Here is a 24006-nt window from a genome sequence, read left to right on the forward strand (position 1 = left end):
CGCAAACTTTAAATGTAGTCTCGTTAACAGAATATTCGCGATCCCCGTACCGCAAAATACGCTCACGTGTTTTTTATCTATTTTTATTTTTAACTTTTGCGTGTTTGTCGGGGTTTCTTATGTGTTTTTTGCGTCGGTTACAGCCGTTTTGCCTGTTTCAGGTGATGCGATTTTGTTTGCTTACGAATTTTAGTTGCGACGACGCTTAAAGGGGGAAAAAAAGAAAGACGTTTACGAATCTGTGTAATGCGAGATTAGAGCGCAGCTCTTGAGGAGGAGGAGAGGAGGGTATGTCCCTCCTCCTCCTTCGTACAATTTATATTGGTGTTGAGGCTACGGGACGTCAGTTTCCCCGCAAAATCTACCGGAGAAGCTGAATTTGTTCATGGGTGACGTGACACGAAGTCATGTGACACCATTTTCCCCGCTAAATTTTGCGGGGAACTGAATTGGTGTTGAGGTCACGTGGCGTCAATTTTCCCGTTAAATCTAGCGGAGAAACTGAATTTGCTCATGGGTGATGTGACAGGAAGTCATGCCACGTCGTTTTCCCCGTTAAATTCAGCGGGAAGACTGAATTGGTGTTGAGGTCACGTGGTGTCAATTTCCCAGCTAAATATAGCGGGGAAGCTGTGGGAGGAGGAGGGGGAGGAGGGGAGAGTATGGAGGAGGAGGAGGGGCGTACCCTCCCCTCCGTAGCCTCCTCCTCCTCAAGAGTTGCGCTCTAATTTCGCATTACAGAGATTTGTAAATGTCTAATTTTTTTCTAACATTCTGAAAATCTCTTTTCATGTGCGTTAGACTTGTTGCGCCCTGATATGTCCGTTCTTGGGTCATATGTAGGCAAAGCGCAAGTTCGTCTGCTCCCATCACAGGGGTTGCGATGATGTCAGAACGCCGAGCTCTTATTGCCTGATAAAAATATATAGTGGTCTTTCCCTTATTCTTTCAATTAAAGCCAATGAGAGCTCGGCGTCGATGTGACGTCACCGCAACTCCCGCGCAAAAAGCAGACGACTTGCGCCTGAATTGGTGTTGAGTCGGCGATTCAGGCGCCTGCGGCGCCTGAATCGCCGACTAATATGGGAGGCGGAACAATTACAATGGTTCAAACACAATGCATTTTAAGCAGTTCACGCAGTTCTACCGATAGCGTGGAGAGGACCAAGCTGGGCCAAGTTCGTCATGCAAGGAGCGCAAGGAAGCCGATGAACTTCCAAGTCAAAACTCCGCGCAACTGCAACATCTGCATCGTCAGCGACATTTCAAAATGGCGCTGCGCAGTAGTTTTTGTTGTCGTGTCCGGGGTTTCCGGCCTTTCCGGCTGTGAAAAGGTTTTTCTTTTTTATCGCATCCTTTTTCAACGAAAAGCTCCTACCATTCCACTTAATCTAGTCCACGCAATCAACTCGACATGCTGCCGCGCGTGGCACCAGTTCTTCTTTCCCTGAAGCCCCACCATAGCGGCGGCGACTACCGACTCAGTCCCCGGGTGCCCCGGGTTTGCCAGCCCTCTGAGTGCTGACAAGTCGTCCAGCATGTGGCGATTCGCGTCGCTCGTCCTGTGCTGCTTCGCGGTCACGTCCGGCGCCTTCGCTCCCGACTACGCCGCCTACCACAACCTGTCAAGCGCGTACCGGCGCGTCGGCGCGCTGGCCGACGCCTTTCCCGGTTTCGTACGCGTGGACCATTCGTTCAAGTCGAGGAACGGACTTTCTCAGCTGCTGGTGCGGCTGTCCAACTTCTCTGACAGCAGCCACGCCGCAGGGCCACACGTCCAGTCGTTCAAGGTATGAGTCGGAACCTTGTTGTTCACACCGCAAAAATAAACCGTGCATTGACGAAAGCGCGTAGCTCCATCACAAATGTAGCTCCAGCGATTTGGGATGAGGTGTCAAAACTTTTATAACTTGGGGTTACCGGATTAAATTGTTCGAAGAGAAAAAGTGAGCTTACCAACGAGAAAAAGCCGTCGGGCAGCAGAGTTGTAATAGTCAAAGTTACGCAAGATTCAGAATTCTAAACACACACTGACCTATTCAATATAAATGTTCTGTCAGGGCTGTTAGAGTCCCATTGTAATCCTAGATTGTTCACCCTGTTTTATGTGCTATCTCTCATTCTCATTTTTCGGTTTTTCTTATTCGCTTCAACTGTTTCATCTCTGTCCCAGTCCCCACCCCCTCTAACCCATCTCCGAAATAAAATTCAAAGACATAATTCTATGTTGTTGCAGAGTCTTCTAGGTGTAATGGCAAACTTCTCCGACAATAATTGTGGACGGCCATGGCCACCATATATAACGAAAGTTCAGTCAGTAGGTATAGCTGTGGTCACACCAGCAGCAGATCCACCACCGGGGCCGCTTATTCTCCTTACGGTTACGGTGCGCAACTAGGGTTACTAACTCTTGAATGAAGGAAGTCGGGAAAGGGGGAGACGAGAGTAACTTTACGCTAACGTTGCATTGAACTGCCATAAAATTATGATGATGATAACAAACTTTTTCCGTCCGGAGGTCTGCGGCATCATCAGCGTTACTGCAGGACACTCAAGTGCCCAGAAGTGCCATGAAATAACATGTCCAAACTGGCTTGCCATGGCTTGGATGCAGAGGCAACTAATAGCTAAAGCTCCCTACAGTCAGCCTGCCTCACTGACGTCGTTCTTTCTCGAGCTTCCTGATCCGTCCAAAGTTTGTGTATACCGCGCGCAAGTCTCAAAATATTTAACTGGGCCCTAATTTCACCTATCCGGGACATAATGCTGTCCCCACTAGGACAATTCAGGACTCGAAACTCTGTATGAAAGCTAGAGACAGTCCCACAAAATCCGGGACAGTTGGGAACCCTAAGTGCAACTAAAGTTTAAGCCGAAAATCCGATTATTTGCTTCCGCAAATAAACCAAGGAACGGCAGTATTCGTCGCCTGAAAAGAACACGAGAGAACCGACCTAACAAAAAGTCCTGCAGGCCCAGTTAAGGCCCATCACACTTGTGGGACACAGCGTGCGCCGCCACTTCTCCATCGCGGAGAGTTACAGCCCCCGACTCCAGCGACGTTAAAACAGAGTCACCGGTATGGGTTTGACATTTGTTCCCATGGCTACTGCTAGGGGTGATCTGCGGCTTGTGGTTGGCCAAAGGATGCGTCTTTAGACATGCCGAACTTAGTTCTGCCAATGGTGTTCCCTCATTTGGGTTCCGGCTGTCACGATGAATGACTGAACTCTCTTCGCATATGGCCTTAATGTACTTCAGCTGCGTGTCGCCCTGATGTACATAGCACAACACTGTTAGCTCGCGCAAATGATCGCTGCATTTTTCTGTCATACTCTTAAGCCCCATTACACTGCTCATGCATCATACAAAACATTACAGAATTATATGCGGACACACCTCAGGCATTATTCAAAGCACATTTGCTTCTCATATATGTATTCTTCGAACATGTATGCAGGCAGTTTTTGTATAACCAATATGACAGGACCATTGTACAAGAAAGAAACTAGTCTCGGGCAGTATCTACAGACTGTTTTTTGTACGATATATTTGCAGCGTAAGCACGGCTTCAGGGTCAAATGGATGTCATCAAAAATATCAGTCTGGTGCAAAGTGTGCGAGGTACTAACCTAACCGGTAGTATTCGGATGTCACGTTCACACTAATGTCACATTCAATTGGGGCGCACGCAGCACCGAGAAAGTGCTGCCCCCAAGGCCGCGCCACCGCGCGGGTGCAGCGTATGACGCACTATTAAGTGAACACGAAGCATTCCGCCGTGCAACGCGTTTGGCGCGGTCACTTCAAGGGCAAAACATAAACGGCTGGACCACTGAACAAAATCCGCCGCGAGTGGGGCGGCGGCGCGAGCCATCTAGCGAGAGTCTCCCGAGCCGCCATGTTTACCGAGACGAGGAAGACGAAGCGAGGGAAAGAAGGGGCCGAAGGAGCCGGAGAGCGGTAGCTCAAGGCCGCGCCGGCCCGCAGTGCGCGAAGCTGCACGGTCTCCTTTCGACGGTGCAGCTGGTGCAGCAACGCGCCGGTGTCGTGCGTCGCACCAAGTCCCAAATGAACGTGGTGCAGCCGCACCGACACGACCATGTGAACGCGACGCGTCCGTCGGTGCAGTGCGGTGCGGTGTGGTGCGCCCCAATTGAATGTGACATAACATTGTCGTATAGTGTGCCACAGCATTACGATTTGGGGTTGGTGAAAAGCAGACAGATTTTCCTTTCCCTTTTTTCTTTTTTTTTTCCTCCAAGGTAAAAGCGTTGCTATCTTATGGAGAGAGCGCTCGTGAGCTTCTACCCGTGGAGAGCATCCTCCACTTCCTGCGACGCGTCTTGCGAGGTCTGGGGGCCCCGAAAGACAGCGCCGAAGAGGCGTTCAGCCGGGTGCTTTTCTCCAAGGTCGACCTCTACATAGTCGTCCTGCTGAACCCAGACGGGCGGAACCATGTTGAGCGCACCGGCGACCACTGTTGGAAAGGCACCGGCACGGGGGCCAACCTCGGCACGGCGTTTGGACTGGACGTCGAACATTCTCTCAGAGGTGATCGCAAGTCACTCCAACTTGTTTGAGGGATCCTATGCTTTGTTTCACTTTACGACCGACCACAGCCGATGCTACAAGCTATCGGAGCCAATCCAAGGCCGTGCAAGTGTTATGCCGCCATGGAGTTGTGGGTGGAGAGCGTATCACGTGCTACGTTGGCAGAGCCAGATTGGTTGAGATGGCTCTTAGCATCCACTGTGGTCAGGCATAAGGTGAAACGTAGTATAGCAACAAATCTACACATTTTCTAGAGAAAAAAAAAAGTACTGCATTTTCGTCTTGTAGGAAGCTCAGTGCACTTTCCATATTTTTCCCCCTGAATCTTCGAACAAATGGCTATCCCCAATAAACGGCTTGCAGAAACCCCGACAGAAACTGGAATGACATTCTCTCTGCTGCGACGGGTTTAGTTCTGGAAACCTGTGCCAGGCAGAGTCCTGTGACACGGTAGATAGGGCCTGGCCGGCCTCTTACCTCGTTTGTATCCCTGTTAAGTGTAACAAAACATGTTTCTTTTGATTGAACGTGTGGGCCAGCTTGGCTCGCAACCTAAAGGTCGGTGACCAGCAGCGCCTCGCACTACTTTATATAGGAAGGGCGATCAACGTGCCCCCTGGCATCTGCCCAGGCACGCGGCGGTGACTGGTGGCTGCAACAGTCTTTGTGTACTGACAGAAATGGGACAAAACATCTGGGGTGTCTGCATTATGCTAAGCCGGAGTGGATGAGTGGATGCATTGAATCGTGAAGTCTTCCAGGTTTTGGAACATTTTTGCGAAGCAGTAATGTAAAGTGCTCACCGACGTGCACCAGATGGGATACCTGAAAAATTGCTGTGATCAGATGTTGTTCGGATCGAAAACAAATCTTTTGAAGTTTTTTTTCTTCTTCGTTGCGGCATACAAAATGCAACACAGTTCATAGAAACAAGCTGTCACCAACTTTCATTGTGTTTCTTGGGCGACTGGAAGGCTGCAACAAAAAACATGTACTCGTGTAGAACACCAAACCTAGGCTGTGAATGTTGTGTTCGACATTGGCCTGTAGGAGGGAAGTACAAAGGAGTCCATGTGACAGATTTCTGCTTTATCTCGCAGCCTGCAGTTGCATCCCCTGTTAGAGCGTTTAACTTAATGCCCTATTTTACAGTGCTGCCCCAGTTGATTCAGTCTTGACGAGCATGCTGCACGCTGTATACAAATCAGAAAGACAAAACAAAGACGGATGCTACATTCCTTTAACTTTAACAACATTAAGGTTTGTTTCCATCTGCTGTCCTCTTTGTACCCTATAGGGAAAGGAGGAGGAGTGGGAAAAGTCGAAGCAAAGCTACGAAGGTTGAGTGAGGGAGGCGGGGAACAAGGCGATTTGATTGCAGGAGAGACTTCTTCGCTAACTGTTTGTGGAAGAAAAGCCAACCATTATTGGATGGCATGGCTATGTTCTTCAAAGTAATTGCCGTTTGGTGCACCTCAATATCTCCCGTCCAACTTGGCATTAATTAAGTTTTTTCTTTCGTTACTCTTTTCCAGAGCCAGAGTGTAACATTCTGCTCAACCTGACAAAAACCCAAGCATTCGACGCCTTCATATCTTTTCACTCGGGGCGTCGGGAAATCCATCTACCCCTAACAGGTATTTATGTAGCTGCCCACATCTTTCTTTAGCGACAAAAACATGAAGATTGTTTTCCGCCACTGTAATGTGGCAAATCAGCGATAGTGCAGCTTATATGAACGAAGCTGCAAAGCATGCGGAGAGCCAATCGTACCTACTTCTCTCTGTTTCACCATAACTGGGCAAACGGTGAAAGCTACGGCTCCAATGAGCTCATCACAGCATTGTTGAGGGGTGTGATATTGCACCAGCAAAGTGAACATTGGAGCTGCATTGTCACATGCCTCGCTCCAAAAATGGCTTTGGCTGGCAGGGTCAAAGTCTTTTTTGTTTGCCAGTTTATGCTTAAACGGAGTATACACAATTAAAAAAGGAGCCTAGCCAATCGCAAGGCAGAGATGACATTTTTGGACGAAGCTGGTGTTCGTGCAGATGCACTTAGCGCAACATTTCGCATGCTCGGGGTCCAGCATCATGCGAGTCGGGCTAAATATTGGGAATAGGTGTTGGTCGATTGCATGCTTTTGCCTGCTCATGCATTTGGTAGACCTAAGCCCACATTCTTGGTTTGTTGGCAGGTAGTTTTGTTAAAAATAAGGTTGAGTAGAAGCTTCACACACAAATCCTTTTTTTTTTTCGCCCATAGGAGGTCACATTTCACAATGGCAACCGAGAAAAGCAAGCCATTTATTTTCTTATCACAAAAAAGAAACAACTGTGCATCCTCGAATGCTCAGATTGTGCCCGAATGTCATGCCGGAAATTGGGATTTAATTTGATATTTGATATTTATTCTAGCTCAGGAGAGCCTCGGCGCCGCAGAAAGGCAAGTCGCCGATACCAGAAAGCCCTGCGGCATTGCATGTAATGACGATTCAGTGGTATTTTACGCCGTTGACCATTTTTAAATAGAGCTGGTGGGCGAGGGTGGCAGATAAGATGGCAAAGTTTCAGGACTGAGCACTAGTGGGATTGTACAAACGGGATTGAGTACCTGGCCACCGAACAGCTCCTTGAACGCTTTCTTCCTCTGTCCTTGGGCGGTGCAGGCTTTCGGTCCAAGAAGGCGGGGTCAAGCCCGGCCAACATGGAGGCTATGGCCGTGCTTGCCGGGGCCATGGCGGAGTCAGTGCAGCCCCATCTGGCACGGGATGAACGAACCAATCGCGCGGCTAGATTTTCCGTCGAGGGAACCGCCTTCAACTTCATGGCCGCCGTCAGAAAGGTGACACAGAACGCTGCCCCATTCGCTGTCAAATAGGTCGTGGCTGCAGGTCAGAGCTGTAAAGCATAGACTCTCAAACTCTTCGAACTCAAGGAATTTCTTTCGATTGACAGCCAAGAAACACTTCCTAGCCTCAGCATTGATACAGGAAAGCAGTGCAGAAGCCTGCAGGCCTCCTAAGCGATAATTCTTATACTAGGGAGTGAATGCCTACTAGGTATACTGACCGAGATCTTCTAACGTAGTACTTAAACAGGAAACGCACCTTATTTAGGGCAGAGATGGTCAAAGAAATTCGGGGGCTTGAGGAACCATTGACGGAGCTTTGGGGAACCCTTGAGCACCTAGGAACTCAGTTTGAGAACCCATACTGTAGACTAGAGGAATCAATTCAGAAGTATATCGAAGAGACTACCTATACGAGGGTAGACTGAAAAGTTTCCGGAATCGTGCCGCTAGGGGGCTTTTTTTTCCAAACTATTTTTATGTCGCTGTGTTGGCAACCCTTTCGTATGAAATGGCCACAAATGTGAGATTGATATTTAAGGAAGTCTGGCTTTGACAAGCATTCTAGTCGAGCAACCATGAACATTTTCAATGATGGGTAAAAATAAAATCCGAGCAGTCATCAAATTTTTTAATTTATACGAAAAAGCTACGAAGGAAATCATATCCAGGTTAAATGCTGCTCTTGGGGACTCATCACCTTCGTTTCCCACCCCGAGTTTTTGGGTTTCCGAATTCAAGCAGGGTTGCATGGACAGAAGTGATGAACCACATTCAGGACGTCCAAAAACAGCTACCACGCAAGAAATTGCAGATAAACTTCATTACATGGTTTTGGAAGACCGCCGCATAAAAGTGTGTGAAATTGAGGAAGCGGTGGGCATCTCTTCTGAACAAGTTGTTCATATTTTACACAATCAATTAGGGTTGAAGAAACTTTCTGCAAGATGGGTGCCGCATGTTGTATCGTTAGTTTCGGTTTCTGTTTTTATTTCGTTTAGTAGTCTGTTGACATAGTGACGTAAGTGGCGCTAGTGTTCCTTTCTGTATAATTGTATTGTCATGCTCATAAAACCAGTTGACGATCAAGTCATGGCTCGGTGACTTCCTCCTCTTCCGGCCTTTGGCCGCGACACTACAATGGCGACGAGAATACCGAGTTTTTGTCGGTAGGCACTACCTCGCCAGTAGGTAATGGTTTTGAATGATTCAGACGTTTCTTCTGGCTTCCGGAGCATCTGAATTTCCGCCTGATAATCGCAAAACCCTCCTGCTGCATAGCTTGGGAATTGAAGGGCAACATATTTTCTTCGCGCTACCGCCTGCAGTTTCCAAGCTCATTCCGTCGGCTGCCGCTGCTAGAAGTTCAGATGCCGAAAAAAAGTCCCCCCCGACGAGGCCATTGCTGCGTTAACACAGCACTTCTCCGCTACAAACAATGTCGTTGTTGAGCATCACTGCTTATCTCGCTGTCCCCAGCCACCAGGCGAGTCCGTTCAAGAATACGTTACCGTTTTATGCAAGCTCGCTGCGCACTGCTCTTTTGTCGCCCTCAATGACTTTCTCCATGACCAGTTTATTGAAAGCATCACTTCCCAGCACGTTCATGAGTACCTTCTTCTAGAAGGTTCGTCACTTACGTTTTCCCGGGCCGTGTTTCTGGCACAGCAGCTGGAGCAAGCCGCTCGGCACGTGCAATTACTTGTTCCGGGGCACGTTTAGCTTGTGACTTCATGAAACGTTCGCCAGTCAAGGGGTTCAACGCGTCTTCGCTCGTCTCCATGTCGGCTACCTCCCCTGCAAGTAAGCTCCGACCAACAGTTGTACTATAACTCAGCTCGGTAGCCTGCCTCTCATCCCGCCTGCCACTCACGCGATGACCGCTGCCCCTCCACCTCTCCTGAAGGCTTCCATGGCACGGACAACGCACCACCACACTGTTTTCGCTGTGGTCCCCGTCAGCACTGTGCCTTGTCATTCTGCTGCCCAGCACATGGCCAGCAATGTTTTCACTGCGGTCACCATGGGCACTTCTGCTTTGTGTGCAACAAGCGACTGCATTGCTCTACTTTCGCTGTTCATAAAGTTGACTGCCTGGACTCGTCTGATGATGACAAAGTCTTGAAGGGCAACTCTGCTTCATTTTTGTTTTTGAAACAACAATGCAGTCCTCTTCAGTATCACCTAGGAAGACCGCACGTCAAATATTATGACCTAGTTCGGTCCAAATGTTTCTTAAACGGTCCAGCAAACTTTGCAACGTGCCAAGTTACCAAAATGGGCGGACTCTAGCAGGCAAATTGAGGTGCAATCAACAGTGCGGTCAAGGCTATGGCATTGGCGTAGCGAACATTGAGCTGAATGACATCATCATTGCACCTTTTTGTTTGTTTTTACTTCCCCGGGCAAGCGTGACAGGTGACGTCAGCAACGTGTCCTCTCGGCGCTCATTGGTGTCCACGTGATTGGCGTGACGCGCCTGTGCAGTGCGCTTGTTCGGAGACGTCCTGCCGTTGCCGCCGTCTTTTGCGTCACAGCTGCCGTTGTCGTCTCGCCATCTGTGATTATTGTCTCTCAGAGTTTTGTTCACACTACGTGCACAGACTGATGCTGCAGTCGTGCAGATGCCGTTGAATGTCGTAGACACCAAAACGTGGTGAAGAGTGTGGTGCAGACGACGCTTGCGCCTGGCACACGCCTGCTCCAATGGTGGCTTGCCAACCTGCCCCAATCTCGCCCATTGTTGTGTAGAGGATCACGTGACATCCCGTACCACGTGATGGCCACGTTTTTGGCGGCCTGAGGCCAATGTTGCCAGACGGATTCAAAGTTTTGGTTTAGATTTCTGCTCGTGTTAAAAGTAAGATTTAACAATATATATCCCATTTTTCACGAAGAAAATGACGTGTCTTTAATTAGTGCTTTTTAATGTGAAATCGCTTATTATCCCCTAATTTTCGGAATTGAGCGGTACTGCCCTTTAAGTGTTCTTTCTGTCGTCGGCTCTACTTGCCCCGGAATTTCCCTTGACGTTTGCGTCGCTGGCAAGTCCTTTACGTTCCTTATCAATTCAGGATCATCTGTTTTCATCCTGGAAGCCAACAACTTCCAGCAGTATTTTGCTGCCGAGTCACTGCTTCCTGCACCTGAATTGAAGCTACTCGATTTAAACAGCCCATTCTCGTACATGGCTGTTTCTTTGCGGAAGCCGGGCACAAGGGACGTACTGCTTATCTTCTGTTCTACTTCGTGTCGCAAGGCACATTCCTTCTCAGCATCGACGCAATCAAGGCTTTGAACCTTCACCTTGAAGGGTCGTCTCTGCTTTGCTTCGAGACTTCAACCATGCCAGCGACAGTCAACACCAGGCAGCTCTCCTTCCCACGCCAAGCTCCTCTGCACAACCGTCTTCCGAAGACTTTGTCCGGCGAGTTCTGCTCCCTTTTCGACCCTTGGACGGGTCGAAACGTGGCAAGACTACGTCTGATGGACGTAGTCTTGCCAAAGACTATGTTCATCAGATCAAGATCCGACTCGCAGTGCCTTTTGTGGCTGCAAAGCTGCGACATATCCCACTGACACTTTGACCTCAAGTTTCAGAAGAACTCCGTCAGTTGGAAGAGCTGGACGTCATTGAATGCATCAATGCCTCCGAATAGGTGTCTCCATTGTCGTTGTTAAAAAGAAGGACAGCGGAATTACGCTCTGCATTGACCTCTGTGAACCTAACAAAGCAGTTGTCATGGACAACTTTCGTCAACAGTCTCGTCGGTGCCACCCACTTCTCTAAGTTGGATCTCGCATCCGCCTCTCACCACGTGTTGCTGCATCCCAACAGCCGAGACTTGACTGCTATCGTATGATGAACTATTCCGGATCAGGCCGGTGTGCTTCGGCTTGAGGTCGGCCCCTGCAGCCTTCCAGCAATCGATGTCTCAGATTCTTCGAGGATGCGTCGGCATTCTGTTCTACATTGACACTATCATTGTGTTTGGTGAAACCAACGAGGAGCACCTGGCGAACCTGGCCGCTGTTCTCCGCCTTATCAAGGCAGCTGGACTTCGGCTGAATGAGAATTGTACCTTCTGCATTCATGAATTGTCCTTCCTGCTACACAAGGTCACCGTGCAAGGCATCTCGCCACTATCCGAGAAAGTGGACTCCATTGTGAACATCCGTGCGCCCACTCACGTGGCCAGTCTCCAATCGTCTCTCGGCCTAGACAAGCACTATGCCAAGTTCGTTCCTAACCTTGCTGACGCCGTGGAACCAATGCAAGCTCCGCTTCGGAAAAATCAGCCTATCATCTGGAGCGACACTGGTGACACAAGTATCCGCAAGGCTCTTGTTGTCTTCCAGCAATGTACTTAAAGGACACATGCAAAGGAAAAAAACATTTTTCTTAGACAGCTTAGATGGAAAAAGGATGTCATAAAACGATTTTACAACGAAGAAAAACAATTTTTAGACCTATATTTACGGCACTATACGAATTTGTAGTTGGCGCTCGCGGGAGCCGCCGCTGGTCACGTGGTAGGCCCGCGCGCCGCCGCACGCTGAGCGTTGTGCGAACGCCGCTTCAACGCGTTTCTCCACACCGCTGTCGCCGCCGCCGCACAAGTTCGCCTGCTTCGGGGCGCCGCCGCTGTCGTCTGACCAGCGCACAGGTCTATCACGTCTGCTTGCGCTTTTTCAGGAATTTCCTTTGGGCTCTAAAAGTTACTTATTCATCTTAGTTTTTTGTTATACTTCAAACAAAGATGAATAAGTTACTTTTAGAGGCCATACGAAGCTTCCGAAAGAGCGCAAGCACCACGTGATAAATATGGGCCCGTCAAGGGCCACTTTTCCGCGGCGTCCGCCGGCGCCAACTACAAATTTGTATAGCGCCGTAAGTATAGTTCTAAAAATTTTTTTTCTTGGTTTTAAAATTGTTTTATGATATCCTTTTTCCATCTAAGCTGTTTAAAAAAAATGTTTTCTTCCTTTGCATGTGTCCTTTAAGACGTTTGACCCAACCCTTCACATGATCATCTCCACAGACGCTTCTGACTGTGGCTTGGCGCCATTCTTCAGCAGCAAGATAGTCATGAACTGCACACGTTTGCTTTTCCGTCTCACACACTCTCTCCTGCGGAACGGAAGCACTCTGTCGGTGAACGCAAAGTGCTCGCATGTCTGTGGGCCTCCAAGCACTGGCACACATACCTCTGGGGACGTCGGTTCACTCTACGCACTGATCACCAAGCATTGGTCTCTCTCCTGTCATTGCAAGGCTCTGGAAAACGTCCTCTTCGTATTACCAGGTGGTCTGAATGTCTTCTTCATTACAACTACACCGTGGAGTATCACAAGGGATCAGAGAACCAAGTGGCAGATGCTCTTTCCCACCTTGCAGTTTCTGCCTCCGAGGAAGACATGTCCGTTGATGAAGAGGTTGTGTCACTCGTTGCACCACTGTGCCTTACCAAGGAGAAGTTTGAGAGATCTCTTCAAGAAGACACTACCTTGAACCAAGTCAGGGCCTACGTTGGATCATCCTGGCCTCCTCACAAATTCATTCCGTGTGAACTGCAGTCGTTCTTCGCCGTGTGTGAAGAACAGTCGTTAGTTGACAATTTGCTTCTGTGGGATGAATGGCTCGTCGTTCCTTCATCTCTTGCCCCGCAGGTCATCACCACTGCACACGAAGCCCACCCCAGAATAGTTTGCACCAAAGTGAGACTGCAAGAATGCTTTTGGTGCCCTGCATGGACAAACAGGTGGAATATGTCATCCACAACTGCAGCGTCTGCCAGGCTGTAGATAAGAGTGCCAAAGCTGCCGCTACGCCGCAATTGGTTCTCCTTCCAGAGCGACTATGGCGGAAAGTAGCAGTTGACATCGTCGGTCCCATGGAAAGAGCCCTGCATGACTGTAGATTCACCATCACGCTAATGCACTACTTTTCCAATTGGCCAGAGGTACAGTTTTGCGTTGAGGTGTAGACACGCACAGTGAAAAACTTTTTACTTTCTGTCTTTTCTTGTGAAGGTTACCCTGACGACATCATCCGTGGCAATGGGCCTCAATTTACTTCTTGAGAATTCACCCAGTTCTTGAAGGAGCGCGCCATTCGCCTCTCGCGCTCCTTCGTATACTACCCCAGGCGAATGGACTTGTTGAGTGGTTCAACCACGTCTTCAAGAACTCCATTCAGACAGCACTCCTGGAACACCGACCACTTCAGTAAGCAGTCACCGAATACCTTGGCATCTACCTGTGCACTCCACATGCCACCGTGGGAGTCGCTCCGTCTTTGTTGCTACACGGAAGGCTGCCTCGCACACGCCTAGATGTCGTTGGCCAACTTTCGCCAACCTTGCTCAAGGACCCAGCCACAGAGCTTCGTCGGCTGCGTCAGCCGGTTAAGCGTAATCTAGAAAACACTCATGAATCGCCTCTAGCTTCGGCTGAGTCACCCCCTGCTCCTCTGGCTGACCCAGCTGTTCGTGGCCCGAGCCTGTCTCCTGGGCTGCAACAAGATCCGGCTCGACGTGTCCAACCGCCAAGAACAAGATGGCCTCCGGAACGTTACAGTGACTATGTTTAAGAACTCTCAAGATTTCTGCTCTTTCTATAATGGACTGATACTTGTTGTGACAGGGTGTTGTTATATCTTACTTATCGTTGACGACTGCTTGCAATCTTCTGTCGATGTCACGAGCACGTGTTGCACTGTATTACATAGCACCTTGCAGTATTAATCCACTAACATACTAACTACCTGCAAGTTTTCAAGGTGGGGAATATGTTGTATCGTTAGCTTCGGTTTCTGTTTTCATTTCGTTGTGTAGTCTGCTAACCTTGAGACGTAAGTGGTGCTAGTGTTTATTTGTATATAATTGTATTGTCATGCTTATAAAACCAGTTGACGTTCAAGTCATGGCTCGGTGACTTCCTCCTTCTCCGGCCTTCGGCCACGACACTACACTGCATTTGCTTGATCCAGAGCAAAAACGCATTCCAGCCTGGATGTCAGCTTGCAAGTGTTTCAGACAAATCCAACGGATCTCAAGTGGCGATTTGTAATATGGACGAGACCTGGGTCCACCATTCCACGCCAGAAACAAAAGTAAATCAAAACAATGGATTGTGCCCAGTCAATCCGCTTCGAAGTAGGCAAAGATCATTCAATCTGGCTGGCAAAATGATGGCATCGGTTTTTTGAGATGCCATAGGATTTTTGCGTAATGATTACCTTGGAAAGGGAAAAATCGTTACTGGCCAATACTACGTATCACTTCTGGACAAGCTGAAACAAGTAATTCAAGAAAAATGCCCGGGAATGGTCAGGAAACAAGTGTTCCACCAGACAATGCACCCGCCCATTCAAGTGCAGTCGCTGGGAAAAAACTGACAGAACTGAAGTTCAAAATCCTTCCGCATCCACGGCATTCACCTGATTGGACTCCCTCGGACTTCCACCTTTTCCCGAAGCTCAAAACCTTCCTGGCAGGAAAGAGACTTTTGTCGAATGAAGAGGCGATGGAGGCTGTGAAGAGTTATTTTGGGGACCTCGAAGAACATCACTTCCGGGAGGGAATCGAAAAGGTGGAGAAACTCTGGACCAAGTGTGTCGAGCTTTGGGAGGGGGGGTGGGGGCTATGTCGAAAAATGAAATATAACTTGAATCATTCCGCAAACCTTTCAATCTATCCTCGTATAGTTGCAATTTCTATCTCAAAGACTTTCCAAGTTACAGTGAAGTTGCATTAACTGTAACTTAGTCACATTTTTAGAGTAGCTTGGGGTTTAGTTTGATCATAGTTCCTTTGTATTTATTTATTTATTTTGCTTTTTATTTGTTCGCTTCCCCCCCCTTTTCCCGAGATTTCGTGGTTACACGCAAGCCAGGTGGCGCTGCGTGTAACCACAAGTGATGACGTTTAGGGGAGGGGGGAATGGTTTAAGCTTTGTCTTCTGGGTGGTATTGATCTGAGACTCTTAAGCTTGAAGCTGTTTCTCTCTCCCTCTTTCCCATAAAGCCGCCTCGGTGGCTCCGAGGCAATAGTGCTGGCCTACGGATCCCCAGGTGGCGGGTTCGAATCCCGACCGAGGTGCCCGCAATATGACGGAGGCTTATTGCAGAGAAGGCGCCGTGTAACCAAGCTTTCGGTTGCACGTCAAAAGATCCCCAGGTTGTCGAAATTAATCCTCAGTCCTCCGCTGGGGCGTGCCAGATGCCCGTCGTAAGTTTGGCACGTAAAACCCCCAAATTTGACTTTTGATTTTTTTTCTCCCTCTTTCTCCCTCCATCTTGCAGATTCCGTTCTCTCTCGCCGTTCATCTCTGGGGAGATGGCCGTGACCTTGGACCAGACTGCTTCGCTCACTTCAACCCGTCTAGCGGCTCGCTGCAGGTATGCTCTTGAAGCACTCATTGAGTAGCGAGATCTCATTGTTGCCATTGCCAGTGTCATTTGGTGCTCGTATCAATTGCCTGTGCTGAGGCTGAGAGTTGTGATGCCTGTTTTCCCTCTCCGTACTGAACGTGCAGTTTCTGCGGTTTCCACTGTTTTTGGTCTCGCCATAGAGGGACACTGACAAAACATCTATCCTTGCTACATTTCTGAAGAAAAAAAACGAACAAAAAAAACTCAGAATTGCCCAGCAATTCAGAAACAGTATTTGCCACTCAAAATCTGGCTCTCTTTGTGCGGGAAAGCAATCAGTCGGAACTCACCTCGCTCCCTCCTCCTTAGTCATGTGCGATGATGAAGCAGAACACGAAATACTCTGGATGTAATAAGCCATTTAGAGCGTAACATCATTGGCAAAAATAACAGATTGCCTGAAACGTAGGTTTTTTTGTCGATCGGCACACCGAAAATGGGTTGATTGAAGGAAGTCTTGGACGCATGGTCCCGGGGAGTGTGACAACCCTGGTGACTCCGGACCACTTCCGGAGTCTCTGATGTCAAAGTCCTCCGCCTTGACTTTCTGGATTTGACCCGACTTGGGAGGTTTTTTCTCTGCAAAATTTTTACAGTGCAGTGGGAATATTTTTTGCTGGTTTCTTGACAGCATAATATAGTGCATTGTGTGAAAAGAACTTATAATTTTTTTGCAAAACTAGACTTAATGCAAAAAGGGGCATGTGACTGGTCACGTTTCATTCACTACACTCATTCAGATTAGCCGGTGACAATACACACAAAGACAATGAATGCCTTGATGTTGTACAAGTGGCACCGCTTTATTGACTGCCTTTGGCTCGTAGCTCCAATTGCACTTCTTCGACGTAAAGTGAAACTGAGTGCATGGCTTCTTACGTTTTGTAATTTGCCCGGAAATTCTGAGGCAAAGATTAGGCAGCAAATCAGCCAACACAAAATAAAAGAAGTTTCATAAAAATCCTTGAAATTGCTGCAAGTATTTTTTTTTTATTATTGTTTGTTTCTGGCTGCAAATCAACAGCCTAGCTGATAGTTAGTGGCTAACAAAATATGTGTGCTCTTTGGAATTTCTCTTTTTATTGCAGAAAACGCTGGAGGGCCTTCATCCCTTGTACCAAAAGATGTTCCTTCTCTTGATTGCTTGGAAGGCAAAGCAGATGTCGCTAGCATTCAACAGTGAGGTTGGTGCTTGCCACTCTATGCCTAAAGACACGGCCTTTTGTCGTATCTTTCAAATGATGATGCATGCTCATACCTTAGTTACTCGTGCTTTATATAAGCTTTCTTCGAACGATACTGCATGCACTCCACATCTGTCACAGCCATTTTGCTTTGTTAGTGTATGAGCCATGTGCTGAAATTGGATTCTGAGGAATCCAAAGATTCCACAGGTCTTCTCCAGGTTCCTCAACAGATCCCTTTTGTAAGTCTGACTTCTGTTTCAAGCTGTAGAATCTCTGTGCGATGGCGGATACAAAACCACTTCCAAAGTTGAAACCCTAGAAATGCTACAATACTTTGTCAGGCACACAGGCAAACAGACGAAAAGCATAAGGTCACGGTGCACCCTGTGGGCTTGATTAGATTGGCCGACAGAAACACATACGTGGAAAAACAACAAACGCCATGACATTGCACTTTTGGCACTGCTTGATTGGCCCCATCGGCTCGTAATGTTTGTCAACCTTCAATGTTTGGTGAAACGAAGTATAATTCCATTTCATCATCATCTTGCGTAGTTCTAGACTTGCGGGTTCCGTGGTCCTGGTTGTTCCGCCATTGCTGTGGTTCCGATTTTCTAACAATTTGCATGTGACTTACAAACGGGGTATATTACCCCAAGAGTTCCGCAGGTAACCCTTAGTTATTGTATATAATTCCCAGTTTACAATCCCCAGTGTTGCACAAATTTCTCTCTAAGGTTCCACCCCCAAGGGTTCTACAGATCCCCTCCCGAGTTCCCCAGATTACCCCTACTAATCCTGTATGTAACCCCAGGGATCCAGCAGACTACCCATGTTTCCGAGGTTACTCTCGGGGGGTGCCCCGCATGTAGAACCTCATTGGCACATTCTCAGTTTAGTTGTTTTCCCAGCTGACACAACTGCCAGTCTCATCGAACTTTCACAGGGGTGCGTCGATTTCACGATTGTTGCATTTGGTTTCTTGGTTCTAGAGTTTTCCACCTTGCACAGCCGATGCGATGTCTTGGGCCGCGACTGCTCTTTTCCTGTTCCTCGTCTCTCTTCCTTTTTCACCTGTTTATTTCTGTGGTCTGGGCTTCTTGTCACTTGCTCAAGCGAGCATGTCCTTAGAGCACACTCCATTCACTGCTCAGCCGACAGGGTCGTGGAAGCTACGCGCTCATTGAACTAGTCGCACGTCATTCTGTTTTGCAACGTGGTCACGCTCCTGGCCATAGCTACTTCCAGGGAGCGGGGCAAGTAATGAAGGAAAGCATTTCATCGCTCCAGCAAGCAGTTAGCTCCCACCACTCTGTTATCTTAAGGGTGAACTGAGCGTAGGCATTAAGGGATTCAGACTTTTGCAATTACCCATTAATCTCGCTGCTTTGTTTTCTAATGTGGGTGCACACATGCTTTTGTAATGCCGGGGGGGGGGGTCTTGGTTGTGCTAGTTTTATTTTGTGTAGTGTTCAAAATTGGTAATTGCACACCCCACCGAGCCACCAGCGCACGTGTGAAGCTTCACTGCTTTGCAGCAGCACATGCATCAAGCTCCACCGCTCTGCACCGGAGTGCTAGGAGCAGCGGCTTACACGGGGGAGAATTCGCCTTACCTGGATGGCTCAGAAATTTCGCTCAGTCTTACGGGTCGACATTCTTTCATTACGATTATAGATGGACCTCTGGTTTTAAAGAATAGAGGTCAGATTCACGAAAAAATTGTGCACCAGAAATGTGTGTACTAGAAAGCCTAAAAAGAAATTCATGTTCACGAAATGAAATTAATGCAAGTTTTGCGATTGTTACTATGGAATCCTGCGACAGCTCCAAGAGGTGTCTTACGCACGTTTTTGCGATCAAATCAACATGGCCGACAGCGTCGCTTTGCGATCAAATCAACATGGCCGACAGCGTCGCAATGGACATATATTTTTCTACGGGCTCTTCACGCACGTCCCGACTTCAAGCAGCAAGAAAAACGAAAGAAGTACTTGAAACTGGTCACGAAGGAGAAGCTGGATCCACAGACATCTGGTAAAAGCTACAATGACAACGATCTCACCAACCAAGCTACCACCAAGGGCTAGCTCGGCAGACTATAGGCCTAGCAATGCACTCTGACCTTCTCTGATGCAGCGTTGCTCCGACAGTCCCTAGTTAAGACTGTCTGCCCACGATTGGCTGGCTTGCTGAATGGAACATGCCTGTGCAACCCTTGAGAACCCTTTTCATATGAATAGTTTGATCACTGGCCTGAATTTTCGATTAAGAGATCAGTCTCTTCCCCTTGTCATCCTCTTGTTTTCCGAGGCAGCGGTGACGAACGCTCTTGTCGGAGAGAGACACTCTCATCGATTCTGTCTCCTTGTTTTGTGTGATATACTGCTCAGATAAAAGCTGTATGGATTACCTTCCCAACATATGGTATCTACACTTTGTCATTAGCATGTCATTTTTATTCCAACACGACTGTACGTCACTGTCGAGCTATAACAGTTTGTGGGAGCTACGCATTGCTGGTCCAACCTTCCTCTGCCGAATGTCACGTCAGCATCGAGTTTACACCATAAAATACTGGTCCCGAAGCGCTTACCAAGACGCAGTTCAGCAGCACGAATCCAGCGCTTTGATCTAACACACTCATCCATTTCGAGTAGAGATGCCACTAACGTTTTGCGAACCTGAGGTTCAAAGATTGAACCAAGGGGTTTGAAAGGTTCGCAAAGTTTCGAAACATCAAACTTATTACAAAAGAAATTCACCAATTTTCGAACTTTTGAATTTTTGGTGCTGAGAAATTATATTTTTTTCGAACTTTCCATTTTTCGCGCTACAGAATTCAACATTTTCGAACTTACCACGCTAAGAAATTTTATGTTTCTCATACTTCCAAACCTGTTAAGTTCAAAAGTTTAACGAACTTCGAACTTCTGAACAAAAGTTTGACAAAGTTCGAACTAAGTTCACCCTCCATAGGTTCAAGGCAACAAATATAAATAATACAAGATGTTAACGTGAGAACTGGAGTTGAAATTGCACTAGAGTCTAAAGGCCCGTTCACACTCTTGCGACCGAGTACGACTGAGAGAGACGAGATCTCTTACAACTTCTTAAATGTTTCTAGAATGAGGGAACACACTGACATTGTGGCGCCATCTATGCGGTGACCCTAGAACTGCATTTCACAAAAGCGAAGGTTTTGCGGGATTTCCGACGTCAAATGTGCGTAATACCCATAGAAAGGCTCGTTTATAACATTGACAAAAGTTTTTCGAGCCAAAAAAGAAAGGATATTGCGCGAGAAATAAAAAAAAAAATATGTCGGACCGCCGAGTTTACACTGTTTCCCAATAGATGGCGCCAGTGTGTTCTCTGGTTTAAGAAGTTTTAAGGAACCCAGGTTTAAGAGGTCGCAAGCAGTCGCAAGAGTGTGAACGGGCCTTTACTGAGCTGATCGTGCCACAAATGACTCGTTTGTAAAGTGCTGAACTTTGGGGTGGCCTCGAACTCGCACCTTTTTCTTTCAACTTCCGCACAGAGCCCCTCTTGAACACAACTTCGTAGGTTGCCCCAAGGTAACCTGTGGGCCAACAAATCCATAATCTGCAGGCTTGAAATTCAACCAAAGCGCTTTGCTGTGAGCGTCCTTAATTTTTTCATAGCATTACCGTAGAATACCGTGCATCCACCAATTCCCCACTAAGCGCCTATACCAAAAATTGTAAGATCTGAGAAAATATGCACAGCACATTGATATGTAAAATTAATGACCGGACAAGCGCCCATCGCCCATTTTTTCGCGATTATCTCTCAATTTTGAGTGGGCGCTTGCCCGGTATTTTACGGTAGTTGTTCTTGAACGCAGGTCCCCCGATTTCCTTGAGTCGAGGAAAGGTGCGCGTGGGGGGAGCGCGACAATGACGCACTACAGCGAACGCTGAATCGGCGCTTACTTCATTATCATTAGTAACCGGCTGCATCTTAGAGTGGCCAATACCTCTATTCATCGTCGAAGAAGTTCCAGGCAGCGGCAATATGGTTAGCCCGATAACAACCGGTCGTGACCTGATCACCTGTATTTTATGAGGCCAGGTGGTCCCCTAATTTGGTCTGGTTGCATTCTCCTCAACCTTCACTTGTGTCGAGTGCTGCGCCTGTGTCCAGCGTTTTTCCTATCCCACAGGTCATCCCGCCAAAAATAAACGCCCGGAGCAGCTAATAATTTTCGTGAAGCCTGGATGCTTTTATATGCATGCATTGTCCTGTATGTTTAGGTGTCTTATGCCAGCATTACATTTAGGTGACATTTGATCTGATTGCTACTAGCTAAAAGAAAGAGGATTCGGGGATTCGTCAAGATTAAAAGCCTATCCCTATCGTCTCTGATTGTATGTGGCTCTGGCTTTGAGAGGCAAGCCTGGCAGATTATCTCCGGTTTATTCTTGAGAAGTAGAGAGATGGAGAAGAATTTCTTCTGCTTTTCAGCACGACAGTCCCTCGTCGACGATGTACCTGCTGATGCTGGCAGCCGCCGTAGTTGTGACGCTGCTCTTCGTCTGTCAGCACCGGTTCCCGAACCCGATGCGCCTCAATCCCCGCAGGCGCGTCATCAGCCTCAAGAGCCCGAGTTCCAGCCTCCACGTCAGCTGACAGCAACCCCCTACGACCGACCGGCACGGAACAGCACTCACTCTTGTCAGACGATGGTGCTGATCTTGTTCGAGGACAACAGAAGTGCCACCATGTTTTGCCTTTATACGTCGAGCAGTGGCCGCAAACTCTGGTGAAACGAGCGTTGGCATATTTTAAAGGGTGTCAACTGAGAACAGCGATCAGCGTTTTTTAGCGGCACAAAATTGAACTATGCATCGCCGAAAGTTCTTACTTTCTGGCTGGGTGTAGTGCCGTTGCTTGGGATAGGACGAAAGACTTTCAGAGCTTGGCTGTTGTCTGATTCAAGAATTAGAAGCTTTTCCAAAAATTTTCAGTGAGAAAACGCTGGCTAGCGGAGGCTCGCAATGTCTTCGACTAAATACTAAAACCGTTTACTTGCGAAAGATTTCTGAAAATTGTTTCCAACTTTTGAATTAAGCAGCATTCTGAGTCCTTGAACTTTGTCGTCCTTTCCCAACCTCCTGCGCTACATTTGTGCAGGGTGTGGGCTCTCAATGATGCATAGTTTAGTTTTGCACCGCAAAAAACACTGTTTGCTTTTTTATTTCCGACATCCTGCACTTTAGGAAAAGAAAGGACAAGCCCTGCGCATCTGCTTTCCGACACTGCATGTGAATGACTAATTGTTGTGACTCGCTGGAGGTGACTGGCTATGTGTCTATCCAAGAACAGGTGCTGCATTTGCAGACGTGTTGATCATCCTCTCATTTCTCTCTGTGGCGTGTCGCTATCGTTGCAATTTGGAGCATGGGATGACTCCATTGTTATGTCTGCCACCTGATTTGCTTGTCACCTTCTGTAACTCGTAATGATTGGACTCTTCACATGCACTATTGGAGAGTAGATGCATAGACTTCCTCTATGAAAGGCTTGGAAGTGTTGAAGAGGAGCTATTTTATTACCTATCTTTGTCGTCTCCTGTATACAGTATATATCAGCTCAGCATTGCAAGGTGTCCTTCGGTTTTATTCCAGCCTTTCTCTCCTCACTCTTCGGCCTTAGAATCGGTGCCTTTTATCTCGTAACTCCATGATTCCCTGGCATGCCGATTCATCGTGTTCACCAGCTTGCACGCTCTCTAGTGCAAAACTCAGACTCCCATTTTTGCTCGAGTGTAAAGATCAATTTTTCCAAGGGGACGTCTTGGGTTGTATGGGCTCATGTGACAAGCTGTAATTCGGCAGAGGCTGAAATTAAGCCACCATGCTCATGCAGCCTAGGATAGAAACTGAAAAATGTCTGTCTTCGAGATCTTTGTCTAACTTGGGTTCTCTCACGAATCTCCCAGGAACGAATCAAAACATGTTAAGAAAGCACCTTGATGATGCGTAAAGTGACGCTGTAGAGCAGCCTTGCGATCAGAGGAGTTTGAGAGGTGGTAGCACAAATCATGCATGACTTTATGGTGATTGTGTGTTGGTTCTAGTCATGGTGACTGCTCTCAAGACTGATTTTGATGAAATAAAAATATACTGTACATTGAAAACAACTATTCGTCTAGGCTCGCTCATTTAAAAAATGTTGAGTCGGTAACCCTTTTTTTTTTTTTTAATGGGAAATATACTTTTTTTTAGAATGTGTCACGGGTCTTTTCTCGGGACCTACCGAGCTTTGTCCTGCGGGGAGGCATGCTCTTCAGAAAGAATTTCGTAACCAGCGAAACTCCCTGGCTACTGGTTGTCCCCGCCAGCCTCCGAGAAGAAATTTTTCAAGCGTGCCACGACAACCCAACGGCCGGACATCTCGGCTACAGCAGGACCCTTGCCCGGATTCGTGACAAGTACTACTGGCCAAAGCTTCCGAAGACCGTCCATCTCTACACACGATCGTGCCATGAGTGCCAGCGACGCAAGAAACCGCCGTCAAAGCCAGCAGGTCTCCTCCGAATCCCGGAGAAAAGCTCACCGGAGAAAAACTCACCGGAGAAAAGCTCACCGGAGATAAGCTCACCGGAGAAAAGCTCACCGCAAAACCGGCGGATGCGGAGAAAAGCTCACCGGCCATTGAGCGTATGCGGAGAAAAGCTCACCGATTTTTTTTCTTCTCTTTATATGGAGGCTGTTGGATCATGCGTAACATATTTCAATTTATTATCAACAAAATTTCTCAGCTTTGTAAAAAAGAAAATGTCCCTTTTTGTATTATTTGTTAAGCTTATTGGGTATATTGCTCCCAAATTAATAATTGCGGGCGAGTGTTTTCTGTGGCCCAACTCAAAAGTTTATGGACTTGAAGAACCGGAAAAAGTTCGAAAATTTAATGATGTCTATATAAACCAGTGTTGCCAGATTGGGCTATATATAG

At 47.6% G+C, this 24006-nt stretch overlaps 1 protein-coding gene across 1 annotated transcript; it reads left to right on the forward strand.

Annotated features, from left to right (window-relative positions):
• The first annotated feature begins 1117 nt into the window (after positions 1 to 1117).
• LOC8037033 lies at positions 1118 to 23192 on the forward strand. The gene is made up of 7 exons (XM_029974256.3): positions 1118 to 1790; positions 4266 to 4554; positions 6090 to 6191; positions 7223 to 7398; positions 15710 to 15805; positions 16927 to 17022; positions 21514 to 23192. Exons 1-7 carry the CDS (start codon positions 1539 to 1541, stop codon positions 21676 to 21678), a joined length of 1176 nt encoding a protein of 391 aa, XP_029830116.2. The 5' UTR covers positions 1118 to 1538; the 3' UTR covers positions 21679 to 23192.
• The last annotated feature ends 814 nt before the right edge of the window (positions 23193 to 24006 follow it).

Source organism: Ixodes scapularis, unplaced genomic scaffold, assembly GCF_016920785.2.
Source record: "Ixodes scapularis isolate PalLabHiFi unplaced genomic scaffold, ASM1692078v2 PGA_scaffold10__122_contigs__length_95168666, whole genome shotgun sequence".
Classification (NCBI taxonomy): Eukaryota; Metazoa; Arthropoda; class Arachnida; order Ixodida; family Ixodidae; genus Ixodes; species Ixodes scapularis.

Bases quoted from the DNA above. Each gene is read 5' to 3' on its own strand.
- LOC8037033 (XM_029974256.3), top strand. From the start codon at position 1,539: ATGTGGCGATTCGCGTCGCTCGTCCTGTGCTGCTTCGCGGTCACGTCC. The intron at 4,555-6,089 runs GTGATCGCAAGT...ACTCTTTTCCAG, and splicing joins CGTCGAACATTCTCTCAGAG to AGCCAGAGTGTAACATTCTG. The intron at 17,023-21,513 runs GTTGGTGCTTGC...TCTGCTTTTCAG, and splicing joins CGCTAGCATTCAACAGTGAG to CACGACAGTCCCTCGTCGAC.